The 21,701-nt window shown below is 41.3% G+C and overlaps 1 protein-coding gene across 2 annotated transcripts in view; it reads left to right on the top strand.

Annotated features, from left to right (window-relative positions):
* Positions 1 to 8,999: 8,999 nt before the first annotated feature.
* The window catches only part of AUH (AU RNA binding methylglutaconyl-CoA hydratase), a 179,898-nt gene continuing 167,196 nt past the window's right edge, over positions 9,000 to 21,701 (top strand). For both annotated transcript variants that reach the window (XM_044920591.1, XM_044920592.1), the window contains exons 1-3: positions 9,000 to 9,299; positions 16,802 to 16,869; positions 16,989 to 17,076. In XM_044920591.1, coding sequence (XP_044776526.1) covers positions 9,035 to 9,299; positions 16,802 to 16,869; positions 16,989 to 17,076 — 421 coding nt within the window. In that variant the 5' untranslated portion in view covers positions 9,000 to 9,034. The remainder of the gene's footprint in view (positions 9,300 to 16,801; positions 16,870 to 16,988; positions 17,077 to 21,701) is intronic.

The following is a 21,701-nucleotide window of genomic DNA, read 5'->3' as shown; positions in this document are numbered from 1 at the left end:
AAAATGAGTCTCTTGCAGACAGCATATCGATGGGTCTTGTTTTTTAATCCAGTCTGATAGCCTGTGTCTTTTGATTGGGGCATTGAGCCCATTTACATTCAGGGTAACTATTGAAAGATAGGAATTTAGTGCCATTGTATTGCCTGTAAGGTGACTGTTACCGTATATTGTCTGTGTTCCTTTCTGGTCTATGTTGCTTTTGGGGTCTCTCTTTGCTTAGAGGACTCCTTTCAAGATTTCCTGTAGGGCTGGTTTTGTGTTTGCAAATTCCTTTAGTTTTTGTTTGTCCTGGAAGCTTTTTATCTCTCCTTCAATTTTCAATGACAGCCTAGCTGGATATAGTATTCTTGGCTGCATATTTTTCTCGTTTAGTGCTCTGAATATATCCTGCCAGTCCTTTCTGGCCTGCCAGGTCTCTGTGGATAGGTCTGTTGCCAATCTAATGTTTCTACCCTTGTAGGTTACATATCTCTTCTCCCGAGCTGCTTTCAGGATTTTCTCTTTGTCTATGAGACTCGTAAGTTTTACTATTAGATGTCGGGGTGTTGACCTATTTTTATTGATTTTGAGAGGGGTTCTCTGTGCTTCCTGGATTTTCATGCCTGTTTCCTTCCCCAAATTAGGGAAGTTCTCTGCTATAATTTGCTCCATTATACCTTCTGCCCCTCTCTCTCTTTCTTCTTCTTCTGGGATCCCAATTATTCTAATGTTGTTTCGTCTTATGGTATCGCTTATCTCTCGAATTCTGCCCTCGTGATCCAGTAGTTGTTTATCTCTCTTTTTCTCAGCTTCTTTATTTTCCATCATTTCATCTTCTATATTACTGATTCTCTCTTCTGCCTCATTTATTCTAGCAGTTAGCGCCCCCATTTTTGATTGCACCTCATTAATAGCCTTTTTGATTTCTACTTGGTTGGATTTTAGTTCTTTTACTTCTCCAGAAAGGGTTTCTCTAATAACTTCCATATTTTTTTCAAGCCCAGCTAGTATCTTTAAAGTGATGATTCTGAACTCTAGATCTGACATTGTACTAATGTCCGTATTGAGTAGGTCCCTGGCAGTCGGTACTACCTCTTGTTCTTTTTGTTGAGGTGATTTTTTCCGTCTTGTCATTTTGTGCAGAGGAGAATAGATTAATGAGAGAACAAAATGCTAGCAAAGTAACAACGTCCCAGAAAATATACTCTAAACAAATCAGAAAAGACCTGAAGCAGTGAGAAAAGAAAGGGAAAGAGAGAAAAAAGAAAAAGAAAAAAAAGAAAAAGAAAAAGATAAAGATAAAAACAAAAACAAACAAAACAAAACAACAACAACAACAAAAAACCAGAATGTGATCAAATATGATCAGGCTGGTATATAGATCAGTGCCACACACTCGATTTGGGGTGTATTTTGGTCTTTTAGAAGAAAGTGCCTCCCAAAATTTTAAAGAAAGAAAAACTTATATATGTACAAAAATAAGGGTTGATATGATGAAGGGATGGAATATGACTGTAAAGATGGAAATTATAAAAAATTTTATAAAAGGAATTGATAAGAAGTTGTTCGAAAAAAGAAAGAAGAGGATTTAAAAAAAGAAAAAAGAAAAAAAAAGGGAGAGGATGTGATCAGGCAGGGGAATAGAAAACACCATATACTAGAAATTTAGGGTATATTTTGTTCTGTTAGAAAAAACTATCTCAAAATTTTAAATAGAGAACAACTTATATATATAAGCCAAAAATACGGGTAACTACTATGAAGGGATAGAATATGACTCTAAAAATGAAAAATAAAAATGTTTTTTTTTTTAAAAAAGGGATTGATAAGATGTTGGTTGAAAAAGGGAAAAAGAAAAAAAAAAAGAAAAAAAGACAGTTAAAAAAAAATTAACTTTGAAAGACTAAGGAATCATGGTAAAAAAGCCATGAATTCTATGTGCAGTATTCCCCTAGCACTGGAGTTCTGCCGTTCTCATTGATTGGTAAACTTGGTCTTGGCTGGCTGTTCTTGCTGATCTTCTGGGGAGGGGCCTGTTGCCGTGGTTTCCAAATGTCTTTGCCAGAGGTGGAATTGCCCCGCCCTTGCCCCCTCCTGGCTAAGTAATCTGCTCGGGTTTGCTCTCCGGGGCTTTTGTTCCTTGCGAGCTTTCCTTACAGCTTTGGAGGTGGAGAGTGAAAATGGCGGCCTCCCAATCTCCGCCGCGGAGGAGCCGAGAACTTGGGGCCCCATTCCTCAGTGAGCCCCCAGAGAAAAGCCGTCAGTCACTCCCGTCTCCCCGGTCCCCTGCTGCACTCTGTGCTCCCCCAGCCTGTGACCGCAGGTTTCTAGCTCTGGCACCCGACCCCGGGTGGAGTCTCCAAACCCAGCAGATCCCTGTGGTGCACTCCCGTGCAGCTTCTCCCGGGGGAGGAAGGTGAGTCTCCCCGGATCTGCCGCTTGTTGGGTCCCTGCTGGAGGAGCAGGGGCCCGACTGTGCCGCGGATCACGGTTTATGGCCACCCCGAGCTGAGAGCCCGTGTCTGGGCTCCGCCTCTGCAGCCGGCTTCCCTGCTCCGATACCTAGGATCTCCGCCACACTCAGGCACCCCCGGTCTTTCTGTGACCCTGAGGGTCCTGAGACCACACTGTCCCGGAGGGTTCCACCCCCCGCTTAGCCACCAGAGTGACGTCCCTCGGCGGAGCAGACTTCTAAATGTTCCGATTCTGTGCTCCGTGGCCTTATCAGTTGCCAGAAGTGGCTGACGGAGGCCCCTCCCCCGCCATCCATCCTCCCGAATATCGCCTCGGATTCCCTTCTCCACACGTCCTACCTTCCAGAAAGTGGTCGCTTTTCTGTTCAGAGAGTTGTTGTTCTTCTTTTCTTCGATCTCCTGTTGAGTTCGTAGGTATTCAGAACGGTTTGATCCCTATCCAGCTGAATTCCTGAGACCAGACGAAATCCAGGTCTCCTACTCCTCCGCCATCTTGCTCCGCCCCCCTTTTAGCACTTTCTTACTTTCTGATTCTACAATATCCTTCTGGCTCATCCCATATATTTTCTATAATGTCCGAGTCCTAAAATCAGCTGTTTCTCCAAGGAGCACTTTTACTGAAGAATGGTTTTAGAAACCAAGATCTGGGCACTAAGTGTGCTCATTGCTACTGCACTACCATTGAATCCGGATCACCTCAGCTGAGAGCAAGGATGTATATATGTATATACTAAACAATGTATATGCACATATCTAAATATTTCTATATGTAATCATCTGCATCCATACTAAACTAAACATGAGTTCATATGGATGTCTCCAATGCTATTCTCTTATCACACCGGTAATCCCAGCACCTCCCCTGGCTGGCTTATCTGTATTCTCCCACTCCAACAGGGAAAAACTGGCCTCCATCATCAGCCAGACATTCACTTAATTGTTCACTGACTTAAAAACAAAATTCTAAATGTTAGTATCCATTACTGGCATTATTCCTATTGATGCCCCCCTTGTCCCAGATTTGGCCAGAGAGATCTCCTTCAATCCGTGTCTTTCTCACCTCTGCCAGTCTTTGAGCACCTCATTGTGTTCTGGCACAAGATAGTCTGGACTTGCCTTGTGTTTTCTCTGTCTCAGATAAAGAACCAGCCATATCGGGCACCTGGGTGGCTCAGTTGGTTAGGCGACTGCCTTAGGCTCAGGTCATGATCCTGGAGTCCCTGGATCGAGTCCCACATTGGGCTCCCTGCTCGGCAGGGGGTCTGCTTCTCCCTCTGACCCTCCCCCCTCTCATGTACTCGCTCTCTCTCATTCTCTCTCTCTCAAATAAATAAATAAAATCTTAAAAAAAAAAAAAGAACCAGCCATATCTTCTAGAAGCCCTAATCCACCTCCTCTTTTTATTGAAATATAATTGCACATAGCATACAATTCATCCATTTAAAATATACAATTCAATGGTTTTTAGTATATTCTCAGAGGTATGCAAACATCAGTAGTTGATTTTAGGACATCTCCATCACCCCAAATGAAGCTATATATCCTCTACCTATCATCCCTCCCATCCCCCTAGACAATGGTGGCATGTATCTTCAGAGCCTAGAGTATGTGTGCCTGTATGTTTGTGTGTATGAGTGCATACACAATTGGCAACTATGTGGTTGGCAGGAGGAAGAGGCAATATCAGGGAAATCATGACCACAGAGGATCTAATGCAGGAGGTGAAGTTTCCAAATGAGAGGATAACAGAGGAGAGTGGTCAAGTTCCCCACAGCGGGGAGTGGGGGTGGCAATGGGTAGGGCAGAGCCCTGACGATCACCCGAGAAAAGCAGACAATACAAGGCAATAATTAATAACTCAGATTCTAGAGTCGAGTGTTTGATTCTTTGCTCTGCAACGTATAGCTATGTAACTCTCAGTAATTTAAAGCCTCAGTTTCTCTGCTTGTGCAACACTTATCATTTTGCCTTGTAGGCAGAGGGAGCTCACAGGCACATGTGGTCATGGTCAGTACTTATAAATAGAACCTACAAAATCTCGGCAGGGTGTGGAGTGCAGTATCCAGTCAAGAGGCCTCTTCAGAGGGTCTCCTGTCATACCTTCTCTGAGGGGACAATGTCCTTGGGTGAGGCTTATTGGAACCCTCCAAGACTCCGGACATGGGGTTTTTTGGGTTTGCCATTCAATTCCTCCCACTCTGAGGTGAGTATTCAGGTTAGGTGGGAAAGGGAGAGTTTCCGGAGAGGAAATCCGCTCTGGAGACTTAGAGAACACTTGAAAAGAAGACTATTTAAAAACATTAAAAAGAGACCCAAAGAAATTGAGAGGGGCTGTTGTTTTGATTTTTATTTTGGGACTAAAGCTTGAGTAAAACTTTGCACCCCCCTTGAAATGTACTGTGACTATTTTTTGTGCCTTAGAGTAATAGATACTCAAAATGCCTATGTAATACTTAAAGAGCTCTAGATTAAAATTACACAAAGATCTCACATTGAAGACAATTATATATATATGTTTTTGTGTCACTTTCTTATTATCTATGAGCACACATCATTTTGAAATAGTTTCTCATAGTTTTATATTGTAGGACATGTAGATGACAAGCATCTCTGTGTGTCACTGTATTGTAGATCGTCACAGATTTAACATGGTTGTGGTTGTGCACACAATGTCTTATGCTTATCTTTTATACTGTCTCTTCGATTCCGAAGATACAACAGCAATTATTTCCAGGTAGCTCATGTTGACAAACGTCTTCAGTTTGCAGTTCCAGTTGTTTCTTGTGAAACCTGTCACATTTTAGGGCTGTGAATCTTTCTCTCGGGATTTATGAAACTTCTGGTTTAAAAGTAAAAAATCAAAAGAGTCTGCAGCAGATTGTGCTCCTGACTATCTGTAATTACTACCACTGTATGGAGTAAGAGAATGGTAGCTGGGTATATGTTGCCTTGCACAAGAATGCATTTTTAGGCCCACTTTGCTGCCTCGTGTGGCCCAAGGGAAGCAGAAGGGACGGGTGCCCATTCTAGAGCTGGGGACTACCCTTCTCCGTCCTGCTGGTGGTAGGGAGCAGCCACTTTAGACCCAGAGAGGGATGCCCCGTGTTGAAGATAGCCGAGCCATCTTATAGGCCTGGACTGTTAACATTCTCTCTCGTCTAACCCATCACGTTCATGGGTGTCTCAGATACAGGGGCCCAGCTTTATGCTAATATGCTACTTTCTCGTAGATTGTTTCAGGCAAGATAGTTTTAAGAATATACTCCCATTTTCAGAAAAGTCCAGACAAGAGTTCTGTTTTATTCGTCACACAGCATTTGCTAAATTAGCTTTGTCTCTCCACTTGTGGTTGGTAAGGTGCTGGCAAGCGTTTTATTTTACCCGGGACACCTATGTTCTCCTGCATGTTTTGTGCAACAGAGCCATGTTCTCGGAGGGATGGCTTCTCCCATTCAAGGCTGCCTGTGTTCTAGCAGCTCAGGGTTGGCCATCCTGTATTGCACACCCTTAATACTATATGGAAGTTAAGCATTAGACAAATGACAGGGGTGTGGCAAATCAAAAAGAGTGTTAGCTGAGAGCTGGCTGGAGGCAAAGGTCCCAATCCTATAGACAGATGGTAGTAATAGTAATAGAATATCCCCAAACATCAGCCCTACCTTCCTCTCCCAAACTGATACTCAATGTTCCTGGCTCACACTCTCCTCCTGGCATACATCTTCTACTGAAAAGTAGAAAGGAACAAAAGGGAATTAAATTTTATGGGACACCTTAACATTATGGAGAGGCTGTGCATGACAGTGATTACAAATATGGGGACTGGAGTCAGATATACCAAAGTTCAAATTCCAGCTTCACGATGTACTAGCTGCAGGGTTTGATAAGTAACTTAATCTCAGTGCTCTCATCTGCAAAATGGGGATAATAATACCAACTTCAAAGTTGTCTGGACATTAAATAAAATACCGTATCTAAATGTCTGAAATGAATTAAGAAGGAAGTTGATAAGTGGTAGCTAATATTATCTATTTGGTTCTCATTTCCTGGTGCCAAGTGCCTTATATGCTTATTTCATCAACCTACACAATGGGCACAATCCCTCCCATTTTCTGGATGAAGAAACTGAGGCCAAAGAATTTGTGAGGTGAAACAGATATCGTACTAGTTCCCTTGCAAATGGAGAAATGGAAGCATGGAGTATTTATATAACTCGTGGCTGTCTCAAAGTGAAGCAATTATCAAGCTGGGATCCAAAGCCACATCTGTCTGACCTGACATGTAATGGTCATGGCGATATTTGCGATCTGCATTAACTTTTAAGAATCAATTTCATAGCCTGGGATATCCTCATGACTGTCTTACAGTAAGTAAAATTATTAAGGAAGGAACTAGTGTCTCTATCTTGCATTTTCCCATCAGGCTCCGTCCCATCAAAACCATGGGCTGTCCTTCTTAATCGGATTTCTAATATAACCAAACAATCTATGATTGTTTTTCTGCAGTTTTCCTAATCAATCACAAGTATTTTCTGAGGTTGCATTATTTTTTGCTTACCTTTTTCATTTTGTTAAAATATGAAACTTTGGCACTTTACAAATAATTTGTATTTTTCTGACATTCTTTGTTTTTTTTGATGGTCCCTGAACAAATTTCTGAACATCTCTCTTCTGACCCTATTAAAAACTTAGTATAGAATGTGTACTATTGGTAGTTTAGAAGTTTTAATAAACAGTTGAATGTATTTTCAAACTTACATCATGTCCATTTCATTTAAAAATTTTTTTGAGTATAGTTGACACACAATGTTACATTAGTTTCAGCTGTGCAACATGATGATTCACCTTCTCTATACCTTATGCCCTGCCTACCACAAGTGTAGCTACTGTCTGTCACCACATAACCCTATTACAGTGCCATTAACTATATTCCCTGTGCTATGAGGTTGTGGCCATTTAGTTGTATCACATTCCTGGCTCTACAATAAAACCTTGTAGATTATCCCTATAACTGGATTCAATTACTGTGGCACAAGATGGGTTACATAGCTCTTCAAAGCAACCAAACAGTATTTCTTATCTACTTGCTTCTTTCTTTAATGATATTTTATTAAGAGTCACAGCACTCAATTCAAAAAATTTTTATCTTTTAGGAAATGTTATACTAGTTTCAGGTATAAAGCATAGTTATTTGGTAATTATATGAATCACGAAAGCTCACCACAATAAGTGTAGTTACTATCTGTAGCTATACAATGTTACTACGTTATTGACTGTCTTCCCTGTGCTGTACTTCTTATGATTTATTGATTTTACAACCGGAAGTTTGTATAAAGTTGTATTATTTTAAATAACACTGTGTCAGGTGTTCTGGAACTCCCGTATTTAAATTTATAATCTGTTGATGAGCCAACATAAAGATAGCAAAACAATTAGCAACTAATAAAAGTGAACAATAATTAGTTGCAATAATTGCAACAGTTGAGCTATGACCAAAATTCTTGAGTTTCCCAGCATCAAAGTGAACATGAGTGTCAGAAAAGGGGAAGCAAAGTTTTTCCTTAGCCTAAACTTCAGGAGAAATTTCACAAGTGGCTCTTTACAGAAGACCGAATAAAAGTGCCCTCAACAACATTCCCACAACAGACGCACTCACGGGACCCAACTGGCTTTTTCTTTCCACTTTGGACAGAGCTGAGGGTATAATATTGAAGAAAGTTTTGCTTAGGATCCAAAAATGTGGTGGATGTACAGCAGAAATTTGCGTGGCAGTGGGAGTATGCTCAAAGCAGCATACTTTTCAAACAGGATTCCTAAGCACACCTTTTGTCGGCTGAGATTTGATAAAAACTAGATAGAACATTTTAGACTGCTTTGATGAACACCTATCCACTAAGTTGACATTCTGCGTTTGTGGCTGAGGGAAGAGCCATATGCTCTCAATGCCACCTCAGCATAGGGTTTGGCTGAGCCCATTCTGTCAAGAAGAGGGTGCCTTACCAGGACTCTGGACTCGGGGAAGGCCACTGCACCTGCTTGAGGCGGTGGGCTGAGGCCCGCTGCTGCAATGGCTGTTCTCACCCCCTTCCTGAACTCCGCACAGCAAGCACTGCGCACGTTCACAGACACGTGTAGCGGATAACTTGTGGCTCTTAGATGCATGGATAAACGGGAGCCCCGCGCTGAGCTGCTACCCAGACAGTCAAACGTGAGGCCAAACATGTCAGCTCACCTTTGCAGCTAACATAGGACCCCAGTGCGTATCCTAGGAAGAGCGGGGGGTTCTTATAGAACATATTCCCCTAAACCATTCCACAGCCTGGGAAAGCTACTTCCACCTGCCTCTGCTGGACGAGTCTCTAACCCGCGCGCCAGGCAGGGGAGGCCGGGGCAAGTGGCCACGGGAACACCCCGTCACAGGGCCTGGGCGGGGCGAGGCGGCGAGGGGCGGGGTCTGGGGCGGGGCCCGGTGCCAGAGGGCGGCTCCGGGGGCGGGGCGTGGGCGTGCCTGGCGGCGTGCGCGCGGTAGCGTGCGCGCGGCGGGGGCGGGGCAGCAGCCGCAGGCCCACGCCGTAAACAGACAATATGGCGGCGGCGGCGGTGGCGGCGGTGCCTGGGACCTTGGGCACCTTGCAGGTCGGCCGCGCTCGCTTGGTGGCCGCTTGCTGTGCGCGGCTTCGCCCCGGGTGGAGGCTGCCCGGTTCCTTAACGGGCCCGCGGGTCACCCCGGCGATATGGGCCCGGGCCTGGGCCCCCGCGGTCGGGGGCTCGGCCCCGCGGAGGGGCTACAGCTCTGAAGTGAAGACGGAGGACGAGCTGCGGGTGCGGTACCTGGAGGAGGAGAACCGAGGTGAGGGGCGCGGCGCTGGCAGCCGCGGGTCCTGGGAAGGGTCGCAAGGTCAAGTGTCTGGGCTGACGTCAGTGTCCGCTGAGCGGCCCGGGTCGAGACCCCTCCCCTCCCCCACCCCAGCCTTGCACCCTTGTGGTGCTTGCGGTGCCTAAAGGTGTACACTGGAGCAGCTTACCTGTAAAAGTGGCCCCACTCAGCGCCGAAGACAGAAATGCAGCTCACGCCCTCATCCCTAGACGAGCCAAGGTCAATAAACCGGGTGTGTGATATTTGCTTCCAGGTTTTGTGCTTGTTCTGAATTGCTTTCTGTCAACTCAAATATCGGGGTTTGGGGGGGTGGGTGGGTGGAGTTTCAGAAGCTGCAGTGAGAATGCACTTCATTCTGAAGAATCTCACACTTAAAGCAGTGCAGCCGCAACAATTTCTCCTCTTGTTTATTTTAGAAAGTTAAAGTTAGTTTGGGGGACTGAATTCCAATTCACTGAAACCATTTTTTGAGCTTGTTTTTGTCTTCCGGGTACCGCGCTAAGCTCTGGGGACCCTTGTGGGTGATAAGGCTCTTGCCCTTGAGCTACCTGCGGTGGAGGAGACAGATGCATTGGCAATACAATACCTCGGGGGGAAGGGGGAGGGCTGTGGAGGCGGGAACTGCCTACCGGAGGTGTTAGTCTTGGAGCCCAGTTCCTTTCACTTGCCCACTTGGGTCGGGAAAGGTAGAATAGCAGTTTGCCAGAGGACCGGTCATTTAATTTGGACACGTAGTTACTGAGCACCTGTCATCCGTTAAGCAGAAGGACAAAAGAAGTTAAGTCACGATTGCTGTCTTTAAGCATCTTCTAACAGTGAGGAAGATACTGCTGGCAAAAAGGCTCTGCTAACAACTTTGAAGGCTTGGTGAGAGGGAAGGGCTGTAATACCCCCAGAGACATACCATCAGTTATATTTGGGGAGATTGGAGGACTTGAGAGGGGTATTCTGAGGGTCGAGTTAGGGTTTGGCCAGGTGAAATCGGTTCCCAGGCATTCCTTACCAGGCAGTCGAATTTGGGAATAGTGAGGGTTCTTAGGCAAACTGCCTCTGTGCCTCAACTTTAGTGTGTGTGTAATAGGAAAAATAATACCAACATTGTAGGGCTTCTGTGAAGATTAGATGAGAATGTCAATACAAATTGCCCACTAAGTATCTAGCTCATAATGGATGCTCCTGGTGGAGTATGAGGAGTTATTTCATTTGTTATTTAAATGTTTATTACCCCAGACAGAGCAGAGCATGGTCAAAGGGGGGGGGGGGGATCTGAAGGTGTTGTGTTTTTGGGAAATACTGTAGGGCATGTGTGCTGCACTGTGACATGACAGGCAGAGTATTGAGAAATTCAGCTGGAAAGTAGATTTGGGACTGGAGTGTAGAGCCTTTTTGGGTAAGCTTAGTCTTACTGGGATTTCAGTTATATTAGGTGTCCCTGCAGTACATTAGATACAGAGATTGCAGGTGCAGTGAGTAATATGCACCATATTCTGTATTTTTTGTCTTTATGACTTAAATGAATGCAAATTGCAAGTAAAATTTCACAAAACATCTGGATAGTCCTTAAGTTAGGATCCAAATGGATCAAAGAGAAGAAATTAAAGCATACAGAACAATTCAATAAAATCAGACGTTTACAGTTACCTTGAAATGTAAAAATCCACTATTAGGAAGTCATGGTTTCTTAAGAAAGTTGATTCAGCTTCCTTTCAATGACGGCTTAGGCTTGGCTAACTTATAAATGCTTTGGTTTACTAGGGAACCAGCAATAAGCGGTGCAAAGAAAAACATGAGGTTAAGAGATCTGCAGGTAAAGGAGTCTCCCTGATGCTTTTGCTTCCATTGAGGCCAGTCCAAAATTTGAGGGTCTCAGCAGCCCGCTAGGAATAAGAAAATGAGAGGCGGGGTCAGAGGAGCCCCAAACTGCTGTATACCCTGTGGGCCTCTTTAGGCTGCTGGAGGTGAGTAAGTGCAGAATGCATTAGCACTCATCTGTTGCTTGGGTTCCATATTTGTAATTTGTTGAGGAGGCGCAGTTGTAGGACCAGGTTTCTATAGCAGTTATTTCTTGCTTTGTTGTCTGATCTGCTTGGGGTTTTAGAGTAGCAGTCCTTGCCGTGGTTCACCAGAGTCTCTCCTTCATGGGTTGGCTGCTCACCGGTCATTTTCCTTCCCAGTTTATTGTTCGCACTTGTCTTGGGGTTACCTTTTTTCAAGGCCAAGAATGACTGCTCTGTTCAGTTAGAAACTTCTAGTGGCTCCCAGTTGCCTGCAGGCCTAGTCTCCAGTCTCCCCTCCGCTGTGTCTAAGCTTGGCCTTTGCTGCTCTTTTGTTCGTGCTTTTGCATGCACCTCCCAGAATGGAATGACTTCTCTCTTCCCCTTACCAGACTTCTCCCCGTCTGGCAAGCTTCTGCTCATAATTATGACCCACTTCAAAGATCACCTTTGTGAACCGTGTTGGAAAAACTGCTGGCAGAAATAGAGCAAGTGGATCATGCAAGTCATTCTTGATACCTGCTCCTTGCTTACAGTTTACATCCAGATTATCAAGACTTCTTGAATGTCTTTGAAATCTTTTCACTTTCCTCTGTGTTCTTTACCAACACTGCTCTTGTCCATGCCAGCACCATCTCCCAAGGGGACTGTCACTGGGGTCTGCCAGCTGGTCTTCTGACATCTGCTTGCTTTCGTTTTTAGTAGATTGGTTTCTTTCATATATTTTTCTCATGTTTTTATTTTTATTTATTTACTTTTCTCATGTTTTTAATATATTTTCATACATTTTATGGGATGGGAATTATATTTATAAAAATATGTATTAAAGTGTGTGTGTGTATATATATATATTTAAGCTTTTATTTATTTATATGAGAGAGGTAGAGAGGGAGAGAGTGTGTACTAGAGAGAGTGCTAGCAGGGGAGGGGGGGTGGGAGAGGGACAAGCAGACTCCCAGCTGAAGACCCCGGGATCAGGACCTGAGCTGAAGTCAGCCAGGTGCCCCAAGATATATATATTTCTAAATCTTTATTGATCTATAATTCACATACCATAAAATTCAAAATGTACAATTGATTTTAGTATATATAGAGAGTTGTGCTACCGTTACCACAATCCAACTTTGGAACATTTTTATCAATCCAGAAAGAAACCCTGTTTTCTTTAGTCATGACTCCGCATTCTCACACTCCCCTCCCCGCAAAATTGGGCCCATGTATCTGTTTTCTGTCTCAGTAGCTTTGTCTGTGTTGGACATTGCATTTGAAGAAATCACAGATGTGGTCTTCCGTGGCTTTTTTCACTCAGCATTATATTTGCAGGGTCCATCCTTGCTATAGCATGTGTCAGTACTCCATTCCTTTTTATTGTTGGATAACATTCCCATGTTTGGATAGATCAGGACACGTTTTGTTTATTCATCATTCATACACATTTAGGTTGTTTCCACTTTTTGGATATTGTGAACAATGTTGCTTAGAGCATTCATGGGAATTTTTGTGGACGTTTCTTTTCACTTCCATTTAGTGGAATTGTTGGGTTACATGATAATTCTATGATTAACATTTTGAGGAGCTACCAAACTTTTCCAGAGTGGCTGCAGCATTTTACATTCCCTCCAGTGAGGTATGAGAGCTCCATTTCTGTACATCCTGACCGATACTTGTTAATTGTTTGTGTTTTTGATTGTAGCCATCCTGGTGCCTGTAAAGTGGTATCTCCTTGTGGCTTTGTTTTGGAGCTTCCTAATGGTTAATGATGTAGCGTATCTTTTCATGTGTTTATTGGCCATGTGTGTATCTTCTTTAGAGAAATGTCTTCTCAAAGCCTTTGCCCATTTTTTAACTGGGTTTGTCTTTTTATTGTTGAATTGTAAGAGATTTTTAATATATTCTGGATACAAGTCCCTTATCAGATACATGATTTGCAGAACAATTTCCCACAATTTTGTGGGTTATGTTTTCAGGTTTTTAATGGTGTATTTTGAAGAACCCAGGTCTGTATGTGGTTTATTGGAGATACTCTATTACTGGTTTTTAGTACTTTGTGTGTTACATGTTATTTTTTAGTAAGAATAATTAAATTATTCAAGTTTGCAGAATTTCTAAAGTAAAAATACTATATATGCACATGGTAAGATTAAACAAAAAAAGCACCGTGGAAGGGTGCCACCCTTTCATTTTCAGGCCCTGCCATCAAAGGTCAACACTTTAAACATCTCTTGAGCTCTTGCTGTGAATGATAATTTTACTCACTGTTCTTATTTTTTATTCCACTGTATGGATATACCACATTTTGTTTCTACTTTTTGGATAGTATGAATAATGCTGCTTAACACTGTGTACAATTATTTGTTTGAACATATGTGTTCATTTCTCTTGGGTAGATACATAGGAGTAGAATCAGTGGGGTGATTTTATGTTTAGTTTTTGGAAGAACCACCAAACTGGTTTCCACAGCAGCTGCACCATTTTAACATCTTCAGCAGTGCCCAAAGGTTCCTGTTTCTCCCCTGCTCGCCAACGCTTGTTTCCATTTGTTGTTCATTATAGCTGTCCTCCTGGCTGTGAGGTGATGCCTCGTGGTGGTGTTGATTGGCGTTGCCCTAATAACAAATGATGTTGAGCATCATTTCATGTGCTTATTGGCCATTTGTATATCTCCTTTGGAGAAATACCTGTTTAAACCTTTTGCCCATTTTTCATTCTGGTCATTTGTTTTTTTGTTGTGGGTAGTAAAAATTCTTTAATAATCTGGATATTAATCCTGTGGCAGATGTATGATTTGCAAATATTTTCTATTCTGTGAGGTGTTTTTTTTTTTACTTGATAGTTTTGATGAATTATGGTTTATTTTTCTTTTGTTGCTTGTGCTTTTGTTGTCATATTTAAGACACTGTTGCCTAATCCAAGGTCGTGAAGATTTGTACCTATTTCCTTCTGAGGTCTCATAGTGTGTCTAAGATCCATTTTGGTCTCATAGTGTGTCTAAGATCCATTTTGAGATAATTTTTATACATGGTGTGAGGAGAGGGTCCAGTTTCATTCTTTGATAGTTAATCTCTAGTTGTCCCATCACTATTTGTTGAAAAGACTATTCTTTTAGCACTGAATGGTCTCAGTATCTTTTTTGAAAACCAGTTGACCATAAGTGTAGGTGATTATTTCTGGACTCTCAGTTCCGTTGATCTGTATGTCTATCTTTATGCCAGTACCACACTGTTTTTACTGTAGCTTTGTAGTAAGTTTTGAAATCAGGAAGTGTCTTGATTAAGTCCTTCAACTAAGACTTCCAACTTTCTTTTTCAACATTGTTTTGACTACTTGGTGTTCCTTACAATTCCATTTGATTAGTTTTGTATATTTTTTCAGAATTATTGATAAATATAAAACTTCAGAGATGTAGGGAAGGAAGTGTAGGTCACATACATAATTGGAAAGAAAATGTAGTAGTTGTCAAGTTTTTAAAATTCTGAAGGTTTTAATATTTATATCTGTCCCTAATTCTATGTGTGTAATTTTGTATTCTTTTACTTACAAGGGCTCCCTAGATTTTGTAAGCTTCAGGCCTGCAAACCCTGGATTCCACTTTGTGACAGTTTCAAGATGTTTCTTTACATTTTCCCAATGTCTTGTAAGACGTTTTTCATCTCACTGATGTCTGCTCTTGTGAACAAATAGGTAGTAGTGTTTTGGCTGGGCAGTTAATAGAGACAGTATATTTTTGAGGAGTATCTGTTAAAATTAAGAATGCACATTCTGGGGGTGCCTGTTCAATAGGATAAAAATAGTGCCTTCCTCTTGGGTTGCTGTGAGGGTCACGCGGCTTAATGAACACAAAGCCCTGGGAACCGAGTCCAGCACGTACTACAGCACTTAATTAGTGACAGCGCTGTCCTTAAGGGTTTAATGTAGATCCTGCCCTAGATACCAGTTCCTTTTTTTAAATACTTATTTACTTATTTTTTATTTTTATTTTATTTTATTTTTTTAAAGATTTTATTTATTTATTTGACAGAGAGAGATACAGCGAGAGAGGGAACACAAGCAGGGGGAGTGGGAGAGGGAGAAGCAGGCTCCCCGCAGAGCAGGGAGCCCGATGTGGGACTCGATCCCAGGACCCTGGGATCATGACCTGAGCCGAAGGCAGACGCTTAACCGACTGAGCCACCCAGGTGCCCTATTTACTTATTTTTTAAAAGATTTTATTTATTTATTTGAGATAGCGTGAGAGTGAGTGAGAGAGCACAAGCTAGGGGAGCAGCAGAGGGAGAGGGAGAAGCAGGATCTCCATTGAGCAGGGACCTCAATGCGGGACTCCATCCCAGGACCCTGGGATCATGACCTGAGCTGAAGGCAGACGCTTAACCGACTGAGCCATCCAGGCGCCCCTAGATACTGGTTCTTCGTGATTTTCTTTGTGCTGAGATCGTTTGGAATTCTTGAAAATTTATTCTGTGAGCTGAGGTTTATCTTTGTACTTTCTTTGAAAAATAGGTTTGCAGTTTCTTGCATAGAGACAGCATGTGTACATTTTGTTGTCTTCAGTTTAACTCATTTACAATAAGGATGGTACCCACTCCCACCCCCAAGGTGGTGGAAGGCATTTCCCTACACTGGGAAAAGTTGTGCTTACTCAGGGGACAAGCAAGGTCAAGTACAGGTCATATAGGGCTTTGAATATCACGCTAAGGTCTTTGAATGCAAATGTTTTGGAGACAAAGGATTTTAAAGAGGGATGGATTCTGTGCATAATTGTTTTGGAAAATTGATCATCGGACTGAAGCACTTGGAATGGGATGGTGGGTTCCTGATAGAATTGGAGAAGTTAGGAAGGAGAGCTGGGCTTCATCGGAGAAGGAATGAACTTTGCTTTTATAGATCGAGGTTGAATTACTTGTTGGACTCTGTCTAAATGGAAGTGCCTTCAGGTTAAGTATGTGGAACAGAGTCAGCAGAGAAATTTGGGATGGAAATACTGAGAACTATGTAGTATGACAAAAAGAGTAAATGTGATCCTAACTCCTGGTACATTAGCAAAAAAGCTGGTCCCACAAGGCTTGCCTGTGACAAGGATTTGCTACCTATTACTTCTGTATCTACTTGAAGATGAAGAAACCACATTTTTTTCACTAATAAGTACATTGAGTAAAATGTGCCAGTTTACCTTGGTGGTGCTTAAGAAGAGATAAAGTGAAAGGGACAGGATGTTAATTAAGTTCTTTTCTAATAAGCAGAAGAAAAGAGGTGCATATTAAGTACTAGATTGATCTTATGTATTACATATACCACATTGTTTAAAAATATGCTTATCTTGAAAAGGAGGGTAAACATGAAAATAAGGACAAAGCTCTTGGCGTGAACCTCAAGGAAGGGGCAGATTTCCTAAGTCCCAAGTTAACTAGCTGTGTGTGCAGGAGTTGTACCCTGAATACTCACTAACTCAGATGCTTGTGCTGTTTTCTTTTTTTTTTCCACTAGGAATTGTGGTGCTTGGAATAAACAGAGCTTATGCCAAAAATTCATTCAGTAAAAATCTGATAAAAATGGTGAGTATAAAGATTAAGCTGTTTGTTTCTAATACTAAGATACAGTGTTGACATCAATCTGAAAGTGATTTTTCCTCTTTTTTTTTTTTTTTCTGCTTGCCCTCCCTGTATCTGTTTAGCTCTCAAAAGCTGTGGATGCTTTAAAATCTGATAAGAAAGTGCGGACCATAATAGTCAGGAGTGAAGTCCCAGGGATATTCTGTGCTGGTATGTAAATAAATTTTATTATGACATTGAACTGTAGTCTAAGTTTTCCTCAGTGATAGTCTGTTTTCCATTATAAAGTGTTCTGTGATTTGAATTCTATTACCAACATTTTCTTTGTCTGGTTTTTACTGTTTTACAAGAGAAAAAATGCTTTGTATTAAGGAACTTTCTGTTGATTGTTTTGGAAATTGGAAAAATAATTTGAGCCACTAAAATATTTGTAATGCATGTATGATATTTATGAAAGATCAGCTGGGAAGGAAAAGTTGAGACTCCTACCTCTAACAGTGTGCTCTGTATTTATTTGTTGATCAAAAAACACTTTCATTGACTAGCAGTAGCTACCCCAGTAAAAAGTGTTAAGTATAGACATTTGCTTTGGAGAGTGTTTGTGGTAGCACCTACTTAAGTATGTGTCCATGGATTGTATTTTTATTTTTTATTTTTATTTATTTTTATTTTTTTAAGATTTTTTATCTATTTATTCATGAGAGATAGAGAGAGAGAGAGAGAGAGGCAGAGGCAGAGGGAGAAGCAGACTCCCCGCGGAGCAGGGAGCCCGATGCGGGACTCGATCCCAGGACCCTGGGATCATGACCTGAGCTAAAGGCAGACGCCTAACCGACTGAGCCACCCAGGCGTCCCTGGATTGTATTTTTAAATTGGCATCTACAGCAGCGAAAATTAGGATTTTTCCCCCTGATTATACTGTATTACCAAAAGCTAAAGATTAAGTTATCTTGCATTTTCCCTTTGTAATTGTTTCAATACCATGAGATTGAATGAATCTGTTTCAACTAGTAAAATAGGAAAACAAGGAAAAAATGTAGATGAGGAAGGTATGTGCTGATAACGTAGCAGTATCATTGTCATTTAGAAATGAAAGTAGAAGTTGGCTGAAGCATAAACAACTTTTTTTCAGTAAAAATATAAATGAGATAATCCCCTTCAGGCAATTAGACATTTGAGGGAACAACATATAGTCTTTTATTCATTAAACAAGTATCTGTTAAACCTTTAGAGTAAACCCCGAACAATGTCGAGAATGACAAAGTGTGTAGAGTGTCTTTGTTGTGGGCGATAGGCTTCAGTTTTGTTCTCAAGAGCCCTCAGTCAGTCAGGGTTCAGCCTCTGTGGCTTCCACCATAAAGTACTGCAGAATTTTGTGGTATTTAGGAAACACTCAGTGTAAATGAGTTATATTTTGGCTTTCAGTGTACTGTAGCATGCCTGAAAAGATTAGTTTTAGCTCCAGTTGGGTAATCCGAGAGAGTGGGATTATCATCCTCAGATGCCGGGGGAAGGCCTTTGGCAGTCCTGCCTCCGCTTCTGCCTGAGACCCAGGCAGGGCAGGCCGCCAGCCTGGTAGGGCTGTCGGAGGCCCGGAGGGCTGGTGGAGTGCGGCACCCTGAGTCAGTCAGCGATGGCCGTTAACAGTTTTCATACGGGCTTTACGTACATTTTCATTTTTTCTTAAGCAGTATGGAGAACTTACATGGAGAGAATTAGGATCCTTGTTATCTGTGACTTTAGGACCAGGTGAATACGTCTCCAGGTGACTGAGTCCAGCACGTGACCGATGGCCTCGGAAGGCTGCTCAGGGACTTGTTGGGAAGAAAAACGTAGAGCAGTTTGGGGGCCTTTGAGGAAGGCCCAGGGACCTGGATCTTTGAGGAATGGCAGTGATAACGTGCTTCAGAATTCACTGTTACCGAGACTCCCAGTATGACTGTCTTCTGTTGGTTGACTGTGACACTGTAGTTACTGTAGAGGTTTTATTTTACCTGCTCCTTTGCTGCCCATTTGTTTTGCATCTCCACCTTATTAGTACCCTGAAAAAGGCTTTAATGCTTTAGAACAGTTTACAACCCTTTTATTATAGGTTGCCTTTTTGGGGACATACTAAGTAATATACCAAATGTTTTTTACCAGATGAACATGTTGGCCTCGAATACTGTTTTTTCGAGGGTTCATCAAATTTATTTCCTTTGTTGTATGTGCTTTGTAACTTCTGCATGATCAGGATAATCTTCTGCTGTATGTTTTAACTCATGAGATTTGTTACTGTATTTTGTTAAAAAAAATCAATGTTTGAATTATAGAAAAATTGGGGCAAATCATTTATGTTAGTAACTCAGCGTATATAATGGAATTATATAATGGAATTATATAATTATATAATTATATAATGGAATTATATACACTGAGTTACTAACATAAATGATTCAAATAAATGATTCAAATTTCTCTGAAAGGTTTTTTTTTTCTTATATGTATTTGAAAGAGGCAGTTTGGTGGGTCTATCATTATTAGTATGTACACATTAATTATAAGTCCAGTTAATAAAATCTCTTTGCAGAGTTAAAATGAACGCTTATTTATACCAGTATAGAAATCTGAATTTAGTCAGGCCTCATTATTGTTGAAGAATACAGACTTTCACATAATTAGAGCTTTAATTTCTACTAAAGTAGTAATGTTCTGAAGTAGTAATATTCAAAAACAGTGTCCTCATTTACTGGTTAGTTTCTTAGTTCCCCCAGCCCCCTCAAGTTACTCCTTTTACCTCTTGCCTTTCTGCCCCACGAAGGTTCCTCTTCTCCATCCATCTGTATTCCAGTGACACCTTGTTTGTTTCCTGAAACTTAAAGCTTGTAAAGTGGTCTTGCCTCAGATTTCTTGAGGATGGGAACTTCTTTTTTTCTTCTTTAAAAGTCATCTTTTGTATTCTGGGAACACAGCCCAAATAGGGACTCAGCATGCAGTTGCTGAAATTAATCAGCCTATAAGCTGCTGTGATTCAGGGACTGTTGGGTTGTGTTCCGCAGCTTCTCTCGGTTGTCTCAGACCGCCTTCCTGTTCACTGGTAGTGTTGCTGGCTCCTGACTTTGGTTCATTCTTTTTACATCCTTTTTCTAATATTCCAGAAAGCAGATGATGAAGCACTATTAAAGTGATCCCTAGTGTGTTGAAGGTTGGACTGAGTGATTTCTGACTTCCCCTTTTAAGTATACTATTTAAAATCGATAACCATATTTCACTTAACACTTAAATTTTTAAAATCAAATTTTATTTTTTAGAAAATCAGTGCTAGATCAAAATGTATACAAAATGTATAACATGTATACAAAGAGAGAAGTCCTGCTTCTACCCTTCTGCTCATTTTCTAATAAAAGTAGAAATTTTTATTAGATTCTTTTTTATCCTTCCAGTATTTCATTATACAGATGCATACAAATATGCACACTGATACACAGAGGCATGCAGTCAGACGTGAAGGGACTGAGTGATAAGATGGAGAGGACAGCATGTGCTGGTGTGGTCGTGAGGGAAGCAGGTGCTGAGAGAGAGGGCTGTGTGTGGTGTTAGGGCCTAGACGAGGGCTGTGTGCTCCCCAGTAAGACCAGGGGTTCCGAGTATGACTCTCTTGTCCCGGTCTCCACACTTACTGTGAGATAATTATCTTACAGTAATAAATTATAGTAATCAATTATCTACAAAGTAAATAGTTTTGGAAAAAAATCACCAGGTACCTAAAATTGTGACATTGACCGAGTTTCTCAATTACTGTTACAGCATGTGAGAGGAAAATCTTTAAAAAGACGTTATAGAACCATTCATATGCTTTCATTTTACAGAATCCCTGTGAGGTTATGGGCCTGGTTAAAGGGGGTCACTTAGCTGGAACTACTTCTCATGACTCCTAGAGCAGAATGTTTTGTTTTGTTTCTTAACTGTACCATGATTTCTAACCTTTTGGAGTACGAGGTCTCCTTTTTAAATTCTAAAAATTTCATGTACTTACACATCATAGTTGATTGAGAAGATATGTAATGTCAAAATGCCACTCTGGGTATAGCATTGTATTTAAGTGAATTTTCTGTTAATTAACAATGGTATCTAGCCACAGAAAAAAAAAAACCCATAATTATTATGGGTGTACATAGTGTTTCCTGTACATAGATGTTTTCAGATACCATGCCATACCCTAGGCATGACTCCAGGTTGGGAATCACTAAAGTGTACTCTTTCTTGTAGGTTAGGCACTGCTTCTGGGTTCATGGCCTGCCTTGTTTCTCTTGGAATACTAAGACATGTCGTTTTCAGAGTCAAAGCTCATCGTGACACACTGGCCAAAATGTGTGCTGTCTTCCCTGCATAGTCTAGATGTTATTTATTCATTTAAAACTTTTATCTTGTTTCTTACACACATATAGACACACTCACCTCCAAACACAAAGGAAAGCTGAAATAATTCTACTTCACAATTTTAATATAGTGTCTGTAATGAAATTATGAAAAAGTTCTTTTGTCTGGGTTACTGAAGTCCATGTAAATGTGTAACCCTATTTGTTTACTTTTGTTCTTCTAGTGTTCCAATACTAAGTAGCAAAGGGCATAATGTATTGTTTTCACCGTCAAATTTTTGAAATGAAAGTTTATGAGAAATTACTGAGAATAAGGATTTTTTCCTTTGAAATTACTAAAATAGATTATAAACAATTCTTGGTAATTGATTCTTGTATGTAGAACTCTAAATTGAGTGTTTCACCGAATTATACATAATAGTGTGGGGTTTTTTTTGAAAGTAAATGTAGTTTTGCTTCTGCTTTTGAATTCTAGTA

This window comes from Neomonachus schauinslandi, chromosome 13, assembly GCF_002201575.2.
Source record: "Neomonachus schauinslandi chromosome 13, ASM220157v2, whole genome shotgun sequence".
Classification (NCBI taxonomy): domain Eukaryota; kingdom Metazoa; phylum Chordata; class Mammalia; order Carnivora; family Phocidae; genus Neomonachus; species Neomonachus schauinslandi.
The sequence above is the reverse complement of the archived record's forward strand: the minus strand, read 5'-3'. Positions and strand labels throughout refer to the sequence as shown.